General features: G+C 39.3%; 1 protein-coding gene across 1 annotated transcript; it reads right to left on the bottom strand.

The window, feature by feature from the left end:
* Window positions 1-6,021: 6,021 nt before the first annotated feature.
* Window positions 6,022-11,210, bottom strand: dusp1 (dual specificity phosphatase 1). The gene is made up of 4 exons (XM_079669111.1): window positions 8,916-11,210; window positions 8,286-8,431; window positions 7,950-8,169; window positions 6,022-7,249 (listed from the first exon to the last, which is right to left on the bottom strand). The coding sequence occupies exons 1-4, from the start codon at window positions 9,322-9,324 to the stop codon at window positions 6,894-6,896; spliced, it is 1,131 nt and encodes a 376-aa protein (XP_079525237.1). The 5' UTR covers window positions 9,325-11,210; the 3' UTR covers window positions 6,022-6,893.
* Between the last annotated feature and the right edge of the window lie 1,674 nt (window positions 11,211-12,884).

The raw sequence follows: 12,884 nt of genomic DNA, 5'->3' as shown, positions 1-12,884 counted from the left end.
TGTCCACAGTATTGAGTATGTGAGTCGCTTTGGATAAAAGCGTCTAACAAGTGACATGTAATGTAATAACAAACATAAGTGTCATAGTCTCTGCTGGAAAACAGTTAGTTCCATACAAAGTTTATGTCAGTCATCACATGATATGGTTTGTTTTGAGCCATGTTATTAAGTGTTGTTTAAGAAATACTGAAGCATGAAAGCACGTAATGGTACTTTAAGGTCACATCTCTCTGATAAAAGCCAGTCTTTAAATATGTCATTAGTAACAATCAGACCCTTTTTCTCAAGATTGCCAAAATGCTACAGCAAATTGTTTTTGTTCTAGCTGTCACATCAGTGATTTATGTCTGCTCATGTGTATGTTCTTTGGGTGTGACATCATCCACCCAGAGTGCAGTCAGTGTAGAAGACAGGATGCCAGACATTCCTCGAATACTGCACACAGGATCTCACTGCTGCTTGTGAACACAACCCTGCACCTCCAGTGAGTGGAAAACTACCGGCTCTGTTCAGACACAGCGTGTTGAACTAGGCTCTGGAGGGATTCATACAAGTCTTACTTCTGGCTTTCAATCAAACATATGATTACTTTTTATGATTAGGAGCAACTAAAAGTGACTTTGTGCATTTTTATTTTTACTTGACTGAATATTGTTTTAGAATAAATGTCCTTTTTTTTATTTTATTTTTATTTTTATATTGTCTATATAATTTGTATCTGCATAAGTCCCTTTTGTGAGGGCAAAAAAAAACAATAAAAAGTTGCTCACAAAAAAAAGAATAACATTGTGTCCTTTAATACTGCATTATTATAGGCGTAGGAGAACTGTTTTATCTGGACAGGTGGAACAACCACAAACACAATGGGAGATTAATATCATGCAACTTCAGTAGAGATACCCTAAAAGATAAACCAGTGCACTGCTTAAGAGCTGACATAGTTTCTCTTTCACCGTCGTCTTACATTCCAGATAGGGTTGTTAAAGGAAGGGGAGACCTGCTCGCAAGGTAAATCCACTCCACTGTGGCCATACGTAATATCCTGACTCCTGACATTCCTTAAACTAGACAAGTCTTTGGTTATCGTGCCTCAGATCGGGCCTTATCTGGGCTCCTGTCACGCTAACCAGCGTGTCTGGCTTCCTTTGCAGGGTTTCTGCTAGAGCTTTGATCTGGAATCGCATGAATACAAAATTCTGGTAGAGGCGAGGGCTTCGCAGTCACAGAAAAATAACATAGCAGCTTTCATTCCCTATCATTTGTAAGTTATCTGTATTACCCTTTAAACATCGTACCTGCAACATGGATGGTTATTGTAGTCTTTACACCTTTTTTAAAGCAGGTTGGGGCTTTCTTTTTGGGAAACATCAACGTAGACCTTGTTTACAAAGAAGCCAACAAAAGATTTTTCATCTGGCAAAACAGACTTTATGTGTGTGTTTCTGCACTCTGCATTGATATAAAAGTGTGAACAAGATAGTGCAAATTCTAATGCCACAAAATGTTATAATAGAGGCCCCGCGGTCCCAATCATAATCCTCTTACAGATTTACTGCAGGTAAGTATTCTGCCATGACATCAATGTGTGGACCTAATCTTTTCACTCAGGATATTGTGTGTGTTTGTGAGAATGGATGTGTGAGTGTGTGAGACTTAATCCAGTTTCAAGGTACGATGAAGTGTGAGAGGTGTAATTACCCAGCATCCTAGAGTTCCAGAGCGGCAATCATGTTAACACTTAAGCCCTTCTCACACAGGAAGTCAAGTTATATTTGGTGGGAAAGGTTATGGTCTTTGTTGCTTAGTCTTGTCCGTGTCATGTTCCTAAGTGCGTCTTCGAGTGAGGACAACTAAGTTATTTGATACATTTTTATTGCAAATTGGACACAGAAGTTATCAAGAGTTAGACTCTATAAAAACTCATTGCAATTAGTCTTGATGTACTGTATCGACTTATCAGATTAGCAAACTCTTTACTAATGCTACTTACACATTCAGTCGAGACAAAACAACACAGGCGTCCCAATACATTCCTCCTGCTTGTGATAAGAAAGTGTAATGTACCAATGAATTTGGTATGCTCAAGCTTCTCAGAGGTGTTGTTCTTATTTACTACGTAAGGGTATCCCACGATGGCTGCCAACTCTTTCTCAAAACTGCATATGCATTTCATAGTTCCTTTCTGTCAGGAGAATATGATCTGAGTTATAAAAAATACCAAAACTGAGCTACATTTTAGTGATATAACATGGATCTTATAGAGAGATGTCATATTCTCTTCAAAATATGTCACTGCCATGGTCAGGGCCTTATTTGTTAGTGCTAATGGTTTTATTACATTTTGGGTATTTTTGTTAATGTTTTAAAACAACATGAACAATGGTGACTTGTGTTTCCCATTTCTTTATGTTAGACAATTGCTTTGTGATCAAACGCAGCCATCTGTGGTTCAAACTGTAAATCTACTGGCCACAATTATAACAATTGTTATCATAAAGTGAATTAAACGCAATAACAAACTGAAATGTTGCTGAAAAATACAAAAACCATTACCTCCTTTGCGGAGACCATAATTGTATTGCAAAAAGCAAGGTACAGAATTGCCTAAAAGTGCGCATATGAACACATAATATAGTGTTGAGACACTGGCAAGAGATGTAACATTCTACTACACCCAATACAACTTCCTTTATATCAGTGACAACTATAATGTGAACATGTAAAAGTATCTTTTAAGGTCAAAGAACTTTAGACTGAGGTGTCATATTGTTTTTACAAGACATGTCTTATTGTTTTGTAATGGTTATGATGATGAGCTCATGTTCTCCTTTTTCTTCATTGTGAGCGAGCTCGGAGCAAACTTTCAAATATAATTTGATTCGGTAGCACTTTACAATAAGACTACCCTTATAAAGGGTTTACAAATAGTTTGTAATTCATTTATTAATTAGGTTGTGAACACTTTATAAATCATTAATACGTTTTTATAAGACATGAGATAAACAGGGCAACTGTGACCGGTTGCTTGCCAAATAGTGAGCCCACATTTATCTGTACTGCTAAGCCTTATTATAAATGGTAGTAACTCATTAATAAATGGGAATGTGTTTTACACTTTACAACCAGGCTCCCTTTTGGCAACTATGAATGTTAATAACTCATAAATAAATGGTCATAAAGAGATGCCAAGAAACATCAAGATGGAAGGGGGGATAATCAACTCAGTGAGCAACAGATACCACGAAGTACGCTAGATGGCCAATATAAGGCTTTGTCATCTTGCCAAATAGTGAGCCTGTGTTGAAAACTATGTTAGAACTGGTTTATAAATGGTTCTTAATGATTAATAAAGTGTTTACAACCTAATTATAAACCCTTTATGAATACTTTATAAGGGTAGTCTTATTGTAAAATGGTACCTTTTGATTCCGTTTAGTCAACGTTTCAAATAAACTTTTTCGGTACATGTTACGAAATTCAATGCTAATGTCATTGTTATTTGTTGAAGAAGTAGGTATGTGTCATACATTTGATGTTAAAAAAGTTGTGAAACTTACATCAACTTCCACATATTTGATCCAAACTGAGTAATGCAAAAGGGGAAGGGTGAGATCATGTTTCCTTGTGTCATGGCAGCAGTGTCTGATACATTATATCACCATTGTTTTAATTAAAATGACTTTGCAGTTGAGACAGAGCTCAGTTGCTAAATGGAACAGCCAATTGACAACAAAGTGAAAATGACATTATGGTAAATTCTGTCTGACTGATATCAACTGAAATTGTGAGCTTACACCTTGACATTGTCTCACACCACATCAAGATTATCTCTCACACACACAATGCTTTAATGCCCCTCACCTTTCAACTAACTGAGGGCCTTCTTCCTCCAAAGCTCCCTCATCGCACCATAAAAGATGCGTAACGACTTTCACACTCACACAGACACAAACACACACACTGCTGCCAAACTCCCTGCTGACAACAGGAAGTCTGAAGATACAAAAGGTGGGGGTCTGGTAAGGGGGGCTGTCGCACATATGTCACCAAAACCACAGCTTGTCTGAGGGGGCTGGTGAGGTCATGAATGAGCCTTTCATCACAGAGTCACTGGTGATGTTTCCCTGATCAAAAACAAACATTTACAACAGTGAGATAAGAAGTTAAAAGTTTTAAGAATACATTTTTTCATTTATCAGAACCCATGTATTTCAAGTTAAAGTTATATTAAAGTGTTTGAGAAAAATTCTTCTAAATCTTATATACATTAATTATGTCTGGCAGTGAATGCCTTACGGCAGGGTTGTCCAAACTTTTTTCACCAAGGGCCACATACATAAAAATATACGAAGGGTTGGGCCACTCACTAGAGGTGAGGTATATTGCCTCATAAGTTAAGTTATAAGTCAGCAAAATCAATCAAATGTAGGTAAATTATGCTTGTAACTTGAATATGCTTTATGAAAACAAACAGGCTACATCCCATCTCTTTATAGGGTTTCATTTATTTTGTTAGCAGCTCATTCCTTACAACAGAAGCCTCAGATTGCTTATAATAAGAGGAAATATGAAGGGTAGTATATTTCAAACTTGTTATGTTAATGAGTTATTAGGCTTTTTTCTTATCAACTTAGATTTGTTAGAAATAGTTTTCAACTTGAATTGACTGAATGCATTTGAACCATTTGGCTTATTAACTCATGAATCCTACTGTGTAATATATGTTTACATATATATTTGAGAAGTACAATATAAGACAAGCACAAGTTTCATTTGTGGGCCATATTTCATTATACTTTTAGAATTTTCTGAGGGCCGAATCAAAATGGGCCGCATTTGGCCCCCGGGTCGTAGTTTGGACATCCCTGCCTTACGGGTATCATCATCCTCACTTCTGGAGGACAGTTTTTCAACATTTTCTCACACGCCACCAAGGGTCAAAGCCAATGTTTTGGCTAATTTGCAACCTAAACATATTCCTATCCCTTTCACTGGCGTCTCTGTCTCCACCTCCATTGGTGTGGGAGGCAGGGGACACCAGGCCGGTACTTGAATAATCCCTGAATGCTCTTTAGTTGTCACACTTTTCCCAAACGCCTTGCAGCTGCTCCTATTGTGGCCTTAGAGGGAGGGCTCCTCAGCTCATTCTTTAGGCCTCCTGCTGCTGGCCTGCTCTCAGATGGGTTCATAGAGAGGGAGTGTGGCCCAGACAATGGCCAACACCATGACATCATGCTTCTTATGTGGGCAAAAATAATTATACAAATATACGATTGCATGGAACAAAGCTGGGAAGGATGTGCACACATATATCACATGCCATTAGATCCATCTTTTGCAATGGTGTTCCTCGTGTTGCTCTTTTGAGTGTTTACATTTTAATACATAAATATATAAGTATTTTGGAAATCACAAGTCCATCAACAGAAAATGTTTCTTTTTTTTTTTTATAAATGAAAGGTGTTCTAAAAACACACTTTCAATTACTATGTGAATGTTTCTGGTTGTATTAGTATCACAAATATTATTACAAATTAAAAGTCTTGGTTTTGGACTGAAAAAATAAGCAATATGAAAGTCAAGTTTAGCTTTAGGAAACGTTGATTGTCTTTTATTTTTATAATTTCTGACCTCTTGGTTGTTGAGTAGTTTCCCTGAACTATTCCTCTTATTGGCCTTATAAATGAACACGTATTTTATATTTACGGATAGAGTTTAAAATCAGTGTTGGGAGACAATGATCTTATGGATTTGCTTTTGTATTTTTCACTAAATTACAATAGTGTCTATAACCTGGACATGCCACTATGTTATAGTTATAACATACGTTATATGCACTAGCTGCCTCAATATACCTGGCAACCATTAACCAAAAGTGTTGGTTTATTGAAAGACAATCAGTTGTGAAATCAATCATAAAAAGCTGAGTGTGTGTCCTAGAATGATTTGCAAGTCATTGTAGATTATTTCCTGCTCATGAAAAATTATTTCAAACATAAGATATTAAAGAAGGAGAAAATGTTCCACTTTGTAAAAAAGTAATATGAGATTTATTAAACAGTATAAAAACAACATTTAAACAAACAGATGCAAAAATAGATACGATAAAGAAATATATTACTTTAGTTTAATAAATATGTCAGAATGCAGCCTCTGAGGACTACGTGTCCCCATCGTAGTAGCTTTAGGTTGAGTCCCTCCCAGCGCTGCAGTACACAGTACAGGAACTTGAGGTATTTAATGGTCCATTTCCCCTAATTTGTCAGGGTCGTCAAAGTTTCATGAAGTCTTGAAAGGCAGGTATTTGCATTTGGATTGGCAACCATTCCTCAAACTGAGCATGAAGGTTCATGAGGGGGGGGGGGGCGGGGATACATTCATTGTTCGTCAAATGAAGGAGTAACTTCCATTGCCATGTTGGGCTTTGGGTTCCATTACTTTCTTTAAGCAGTACAGAAAGTCAAATGGACATTTGAGAGATTTCCTGAGACAAATTGTAGCCCTCTCCATTTTGTTTGCTTACATTTTGATTATCAAAAGCAGTTTCCTTCATAAAAAAATAAAATCGATCTTTTGAATAAAGAATATTCAGATACTTCTTACTTCCTCTTCAGGAATAATCTCAAACACATTTTCAGCCATTTCCAAAGTCATCTAGATTAAACTTTGGATGTCTTTCACATTTAGGAGGTACAACATGAATACTGCCTGATGGTAGTTGTATCGTCCTTTGAAATGATGAGGCTATCACAGTCAGATGAACCGACCCCAAATACTATTCTGCCATTCTGTTCAGTGATACCAGTATCACCATAAAATGGTTTAGAATCATGATTGTTTGTGTGTTCCAAGAGTCACTAGCGTGTTGCAGTTCAAAACAAGTCTGTGCTTCCTCAGCAGCTGGGAGAGGTGGTGATGGGACTGTGGAGGAAGGAGAGCTGCCCAGCTGACTTGTGTACAGGGATGGAGACTGGGAAATTGAAGACTGTGCTGCTGTTGCCGATGGCTGGACTTGCCGCCTCTGAGGAGCAGGTGGACGAGGCCAGGACCTGCGACTCAAATTGGAGGAGCTGACCCATGAAGCTGAAGTTTGGAGAGATGATGCTGCGGCGCTGCTTGACAAACTCAAAGGCCTCGTCCAGCTTCACACGGTTGGTCCGCATGAGATATGCAAGGCAAATGGTGGCAGAGCGGGAGATGCCTGCTTGACAGTGCACGAACACACGTCCTCCTTTATTCCTTACCGAGTCTGAAGGGGAGAGAGAGATAAGAGAAAGCAACATTAGTTCACTGTAAACATCACTCAGGTGAGGAAATTCATTTGCAAAGAATGGAGGTAAAACTCTGGCTGTCACAGGAAGGCAAAAACACAAAGGTCTTTGCAACACTTCCAGTTGCCTTTTAAATTCAACAGTGCTCATTAAGACACAGGAACACAGCTAATAGGGGTGCAGAGTGTGAGCCTGCGGGGGTTATTCCCCAAGGAGGCAGTCTGAATGGACAAAAGAGGGGAACAGACCCCTGCTGGGGGTATTGATCTGGGAGGAAGGCCGACAGTGAGTGAGGGGAACATGCCTTTTGTTTAGCCGGAACAAAGAGCGGCGTGGAGGGAGCCATTCAAGCCCAGCCAGCATACCCACTACAAAACTAGTTTGAGGCCGCTGCCTTGCGATTGAATAAAAGGGGGCATCCCTTTATCTACGCCTGGGAGGTTGTGATGATGTAACCACCATTGTGGAGGAGCAAACAGCCTGTGCCGAGCCAGCTGGTCGGTTTTGGAGGGAACTTTTTAAAATGCAAATCCAGGAGTGTTGTGAAGGGAGAGGGGGGTTGGGTGTGTGTGTTTCCTGCCATCAACGGGCTCAGGATAGGCCCTCACATTTGGCAGGGGGTGTGAAGGGGGTACTAAAAAAATGAGGGGGTACAAAAAAAATGGTGGATGTACTCACCAATAAACTCGATAGCCTCGTTGAACCATGAGCTGATATCTGCTTTGTGGTTGTCCTCAACTGGGATGCTCTTGTAGACGAAGGAGTCCACAAAGTGGTTGGGGCAGTTAGCGGAGACATTGATCAGAGCGGTGATCCCCAGTACGTCCAGCATGTCTTTTCTTGAAGCATGGTAAGCACTGCCAAGGTACAGGAAAGGCAAGATCTCCACAGGACCACCCTAAACAAAAACAAATAAACAAAAACATTGAGTCAACTTCAAAACAGTACAACAGGAAAGGAAAACAAACATAATTCAGTGTGAACTAAATCTGATTGTATAAGAAAGATACTAACCTGGTCATATAGAGGAGTATTGCATGGACTACAGCTCGGGTCTGCACTCCCAGGATGACTGGAGCTCAGGGGCAAACAGAGCCCTTGTGGGGGGGAGGGTTTGTTGCAAGCCTCTGGATACTCTGTAGAAAATTTCTCAAAACCGCCTGGAAAACAGAGAAAAACAAATCTATGTTAGATGACAGACGGCACACAAACAAATTCAGGTTTAAATATGGGTCTCCAAAAAGGTGACAACTGCTCAGGGGGCTATTTTTGAACGCTGTTTACTCCAACACCAGCTGGTATGGTGACAGCTGTAATCCGCATGTGTTGCCCCGTTGTTAGGATACAGTGAAATGATTGTGATTTTATTTTTATTTAACCGGATACAAAAGCATTGAGATAAAATCTCATTTACAATGCTGACATGGCCAAGAAGGCAGCAACGTTACACATAACACATAACACAAACATGTAAAATACAGAAAACACAACTAAGATAACAAAAACGAAAAAGCTGTCACTACATTGTGCACATTTAGGACAGTATTGTGCACTACTTATTAATGCAAGAGCAGCTGGTGGTAAGGACCTCAGACAACTTCAATTTAAAAGAAGCTATTATAAACAGTTATACACTCTTCTTACCTTTGAGAATTAAAACCCTGGCTCCACAGGGGTCGCGGCGTAGGGCCGTGACAGCCAGCATCAACGTGCCGTCTTTCTTCGCCTGGCTTAAGTCCAAACTGCGGTCGTCCAGAAGAACAACACACTGGTACTCCCCGGACAGGAGCCGGTTCCTGGCGTCCCCATTGGGGACAATGTGCTCAAGTCCCAGACCCCCCCTGGCTCTCCTGCGCACTATGGTGCTGAAGCGCACGTTGGTGGAGCCCGATATGTGGGACGAGTTGAAGGACAGGAAGGATCGGCAGTCCAGCACCAGGCAGCCCGGGCAGGCGCCCTCCAACAAACCACGCAGGGACGCACAGTCGATGGTGGGGACCTCCATAATGACCATAGTAGGGCGGCGGGATAGAAACGTTAAATCCAAATACATAAAGCTCGCTACGCAGGAAGTGTAGGTTGTTGTGAAAAACGCGTTTCTCCTCAAAGCAGTATTTGAATCGGCGAGTCCTTTGTTCCGGTTTGCTTGTTTAGAGAAAAGAAAAGAAAAGTTTTAGGACTACCAAAGCTTGTCCTTTCCTCTTCTTAAGTGTTTCCAGTAGTTGTGTTTCTTCTTTAAAAGTTTAATTTATTCAACTTTATCAGTCAGTTGCTTCTGTCTATGGGCGCTTCAAAGAGAGTTTATATACCGCTCGTGCTTGTGAATGAGAGGCACTAACGTCAGGACCCCGCCCACTTTGGCTTCCTGCCAGCCTCGCAGACGTCATCACCCCCCCCCCCCCCTCCCTTCTGAGTGCAGCAGGGCACATGCGGGACATTTCTGTACATGCGCACACCACGTTGGCCTACCTGGGCACGCGCGGTGTCAGGAAAGTTTTCACGAGTAGACTGAGGTCTAACTCTTGTGTTTATTGTGTCTTTTATAATACTTATATAATTCATCTCATGTTTCCAAATTACAACTGTTTGCATAATATGTCAGCAAATAAGGAATTTGCCAAATTTTCCATGATGTGAGTGTTTAATTAGATTTCTATTTTGCCTTGACTGAGAGTTGACAAATAACAAGATAATAAGTAAATATCTGCGATGGGGGCCATAAAAGTTTATTCTTTGTTTTTATTAGTCAGAGGTACATAGTGTGCAATGCCCCGAGAGCAAAGGCCAACCATAAAAGCTAATCACTGTATAGAAATCTGAAGTCCAGTAAATTTCCACATGCTGAGAAACAAAACACTGGTCTACCAGGAAGAAAACAGCAGATGGAGATCTCTTGGCTTCTCAGATTTTGTTTCATTTGTGATCTTATTGAAGCAGATGAATGACACATTTTGTTTCCCCCAAGAACTTCTGAGAATATGTTAAAAAGCAAACATGGTTACAGTCACTCTGGGATCTACTTTTCATTTGTCAGTGTGGTTTGCTGACTCACAGTGTGACACTGCTGTAAGGAGCAGGCTGATCATTATTGACAGACAACAGGCGCCACTGACAAGAGGGTGTGTTGAAACTGCACGGCAGGAACACGCCGAGGTTGTTTTGTTGTGTAAGAAATGTATACAAAGCGGACTTAGAAACAGGTAGTAGGCTACTCAAAGCACCATCTAAAATGACAGTGAATTTCTACTCAAGTGTGTCTCAGATTATGTTATTGTCTTAAACATCGGATTAATTGTAATTAAGTCTTTAGATCTGAGCATATCATGCTGTTTGTGGCAAAATATGCTTTAGGTTGTATTCCTCCAAAAGCTCAGGCTGACACTCACTACTGTATGTAGGTCATGCCATCATTCATACTTTACTGTAATCTGAACAATTGAGGACTTTCAGCTCAGTGAATCCACATCCATGCTGTTGTGACTCTCAGGCATAGGGAAATAGATGTGTTATGTGATAAAGGAAGAGGGGGAAGGGTGGGGAAGTTCTAAGGGCAGAAACTTAACCAATCACAACAAAGTGTAAAAACTCTCTAGCCGGTTTAACTTCACACTCCTGTGAGATGAGTCAACTCTGAGGCACATGCCACAAAGCAAGAATGTTACACACTTTAAGGGGAAGGAGGGTCGAATAAGGCTCTGAAAACAGTCTGTTCCTAAACACTTTGTCCTCAAATGCATCTTCACTCCTGTCATGAAGTGATGGAATTACTCACTGAAGTTTAGAAAAGAAATCAGACACTTGATGAAGGGAGGAGCAGCCTGGCAAAGCAATTGTACATTTCCATGAAGTAGAAAATGTTCGCTTCATTATACACAGCATTTTCTACTGTGATATGGAGGCTTTCCAAAATGTTATACAAACAGCATACCTATTTATTCATATATAATAGTATATTGGACTATATATACACATGTATTTAAAATAAAGATACATTTTATATTATTGTTATGTTTTTATTTTCTGTATTTAGATATTTCTTATTCTGCCTGTTTATTATTCTATTTAGGTATCACTTTTGTCCCTACTACTTTATTTGATACCCTTATATTATATATATATATATATATATATATATAATGACTCGGTATGCACATGAAAAGTAAAGTTAAGCTTGAATGCACAAGTCAAACAGTATAATATAAGTATAAGGGCTCATCAAAGAAACACAGAGATATTTTCGCTGTTTGGTCTTAATAATCAGCAAAAATATCAAGAATGAAACCAAAACTTGCCTTTCTAAAAACTCCTGTTCTCTGTATGACAACATTCATCTGTGCAAATCTGTCTCTTTGAGTGAGAATCAAAACCCGGTTTGGCTGTACTGTACGGGACAGAATATTGGAACACAGGTCTGAAAATAGAGCCTGAGTTGTTGCTCTGTTTTGAATTCCCATAATTATAGCCTGTAACCAACTGTAGTTCTCATCCAGAAAGGGAAGTGAAAGAGAGGACGGCAGAGAGGCATTTCCTGTGGTCCATTTTGCTGTCACTTGCTGTCATCCCTGCCTGCTTACTGTCATTGTCACTAGGGGCAACAGCTGAGACATCACTGGGAAAACACAGGGCCTATCCTGTCGTATGTCTCAACAACAGACACGCTATGTGAGCCAAAAAAACTTTTGTTTCGTTAATACAAGAGTGTGGGGAGACCAATAAAAAAAGACATGGGAAAAACATAACTAACGGAGTATAATTTGTGTTTCACCACAACTGAACATGACGTATAGCTCCAAGCTTCTGGGTTGTGATGGTACACACAGTCCAATATCTGATAAAGTTCCAAATGGAAACCAATAATGTGAACCTTTTAATATTGCTGCAATTATACTATGCAGAAAATGAATTTGCCTGTCAATCAACCATTCTGATCTTATCCAATTTGACAAGCACTACAATATCTTGACTGGTCCAAGTTGACCCTGTTGATGATCTATTAGCAGGCTTTTTTTAAACATTCTTAGACTTGTTGTATGTCTGCCAAACAGTGTAGTGGATGTGTTTGGGGCCAACATGGGCATTAGATCAACCAAGTAATTTAAACAAAGATGTTCTCAAAAAGGATATGGTTTATGGCTTGCTGTTCAAGGCCACATAAACATTGACTCACTGAGCAAAGGTTGAAATGTTAGCTGACATCATGTGTATGTTCTATATAATTTCTCTTTTACATTGTTCTTGTAATGTTATTTCATCTGTTCCCTGAATCCTACACAAATCTAATTTTCAACGACAATTTAGTTGGCAACTCTTTACTTCAAACTAAGTGAAAAATATATATGTAATTCAACTATAGAATATATTATATTATTTGCGTAATTTAATGATTATAATGTATGTCCGTGAATTATCTGTTACTATGCTTAAACTGTGTATGTGTATTTATTTAGGTACACATGTACAGTAAATAAATACTGTTGAACCAAATGTTTCACTGGAAGAGTAACAGTAACAAATACATTAATACACACTTATATATGACCCAATATGTACCCTAGTATGATTAAACTGTTAACAGGCACGAGATAGAAATAAACTAGATGATTAAAAATCACT

This window comes from Notothenia rossii (genome assembly GCF_949606895.1).
Source record: "Notothenia rossii genome assembly, chromosome: 3".
Taxonomy (NCBI): Eukaryota; Metazoa; Chordata; class Actinopteri; order Perciformes; family Nototheniidae; genus Notothenia; species Notothenia rossii.
This window is presented reverse-complemented; position numbering and strand designations above follow the sequence as displayed.

Excerpts from the sequence above, each read along its gene's own strand:
- dusp1 (XM_079669111.1), bottom strand. The coding sequence starts at position 9,324 with ATGTATTTGGATTTAACGTTTCTATCCCGCCGCCCTACTATGGTCATT. Across the intron at positions 8,432-8,915 it reads CAGGGTTTTAATTCTCAAAG|GCGGTTTTGAGAAATTTTCT; the intron begins GTAAGAAGAGTG and ends TCTGTTTTCCAG. Across the intron at positions 7,250-7,949 it reads CGAGGCTATCGAGTTTATTG|ACTCGGTAAGGAATAAAGGA; the intron begins GTGAGTACATCC and ends TCTCCCCTTCAG.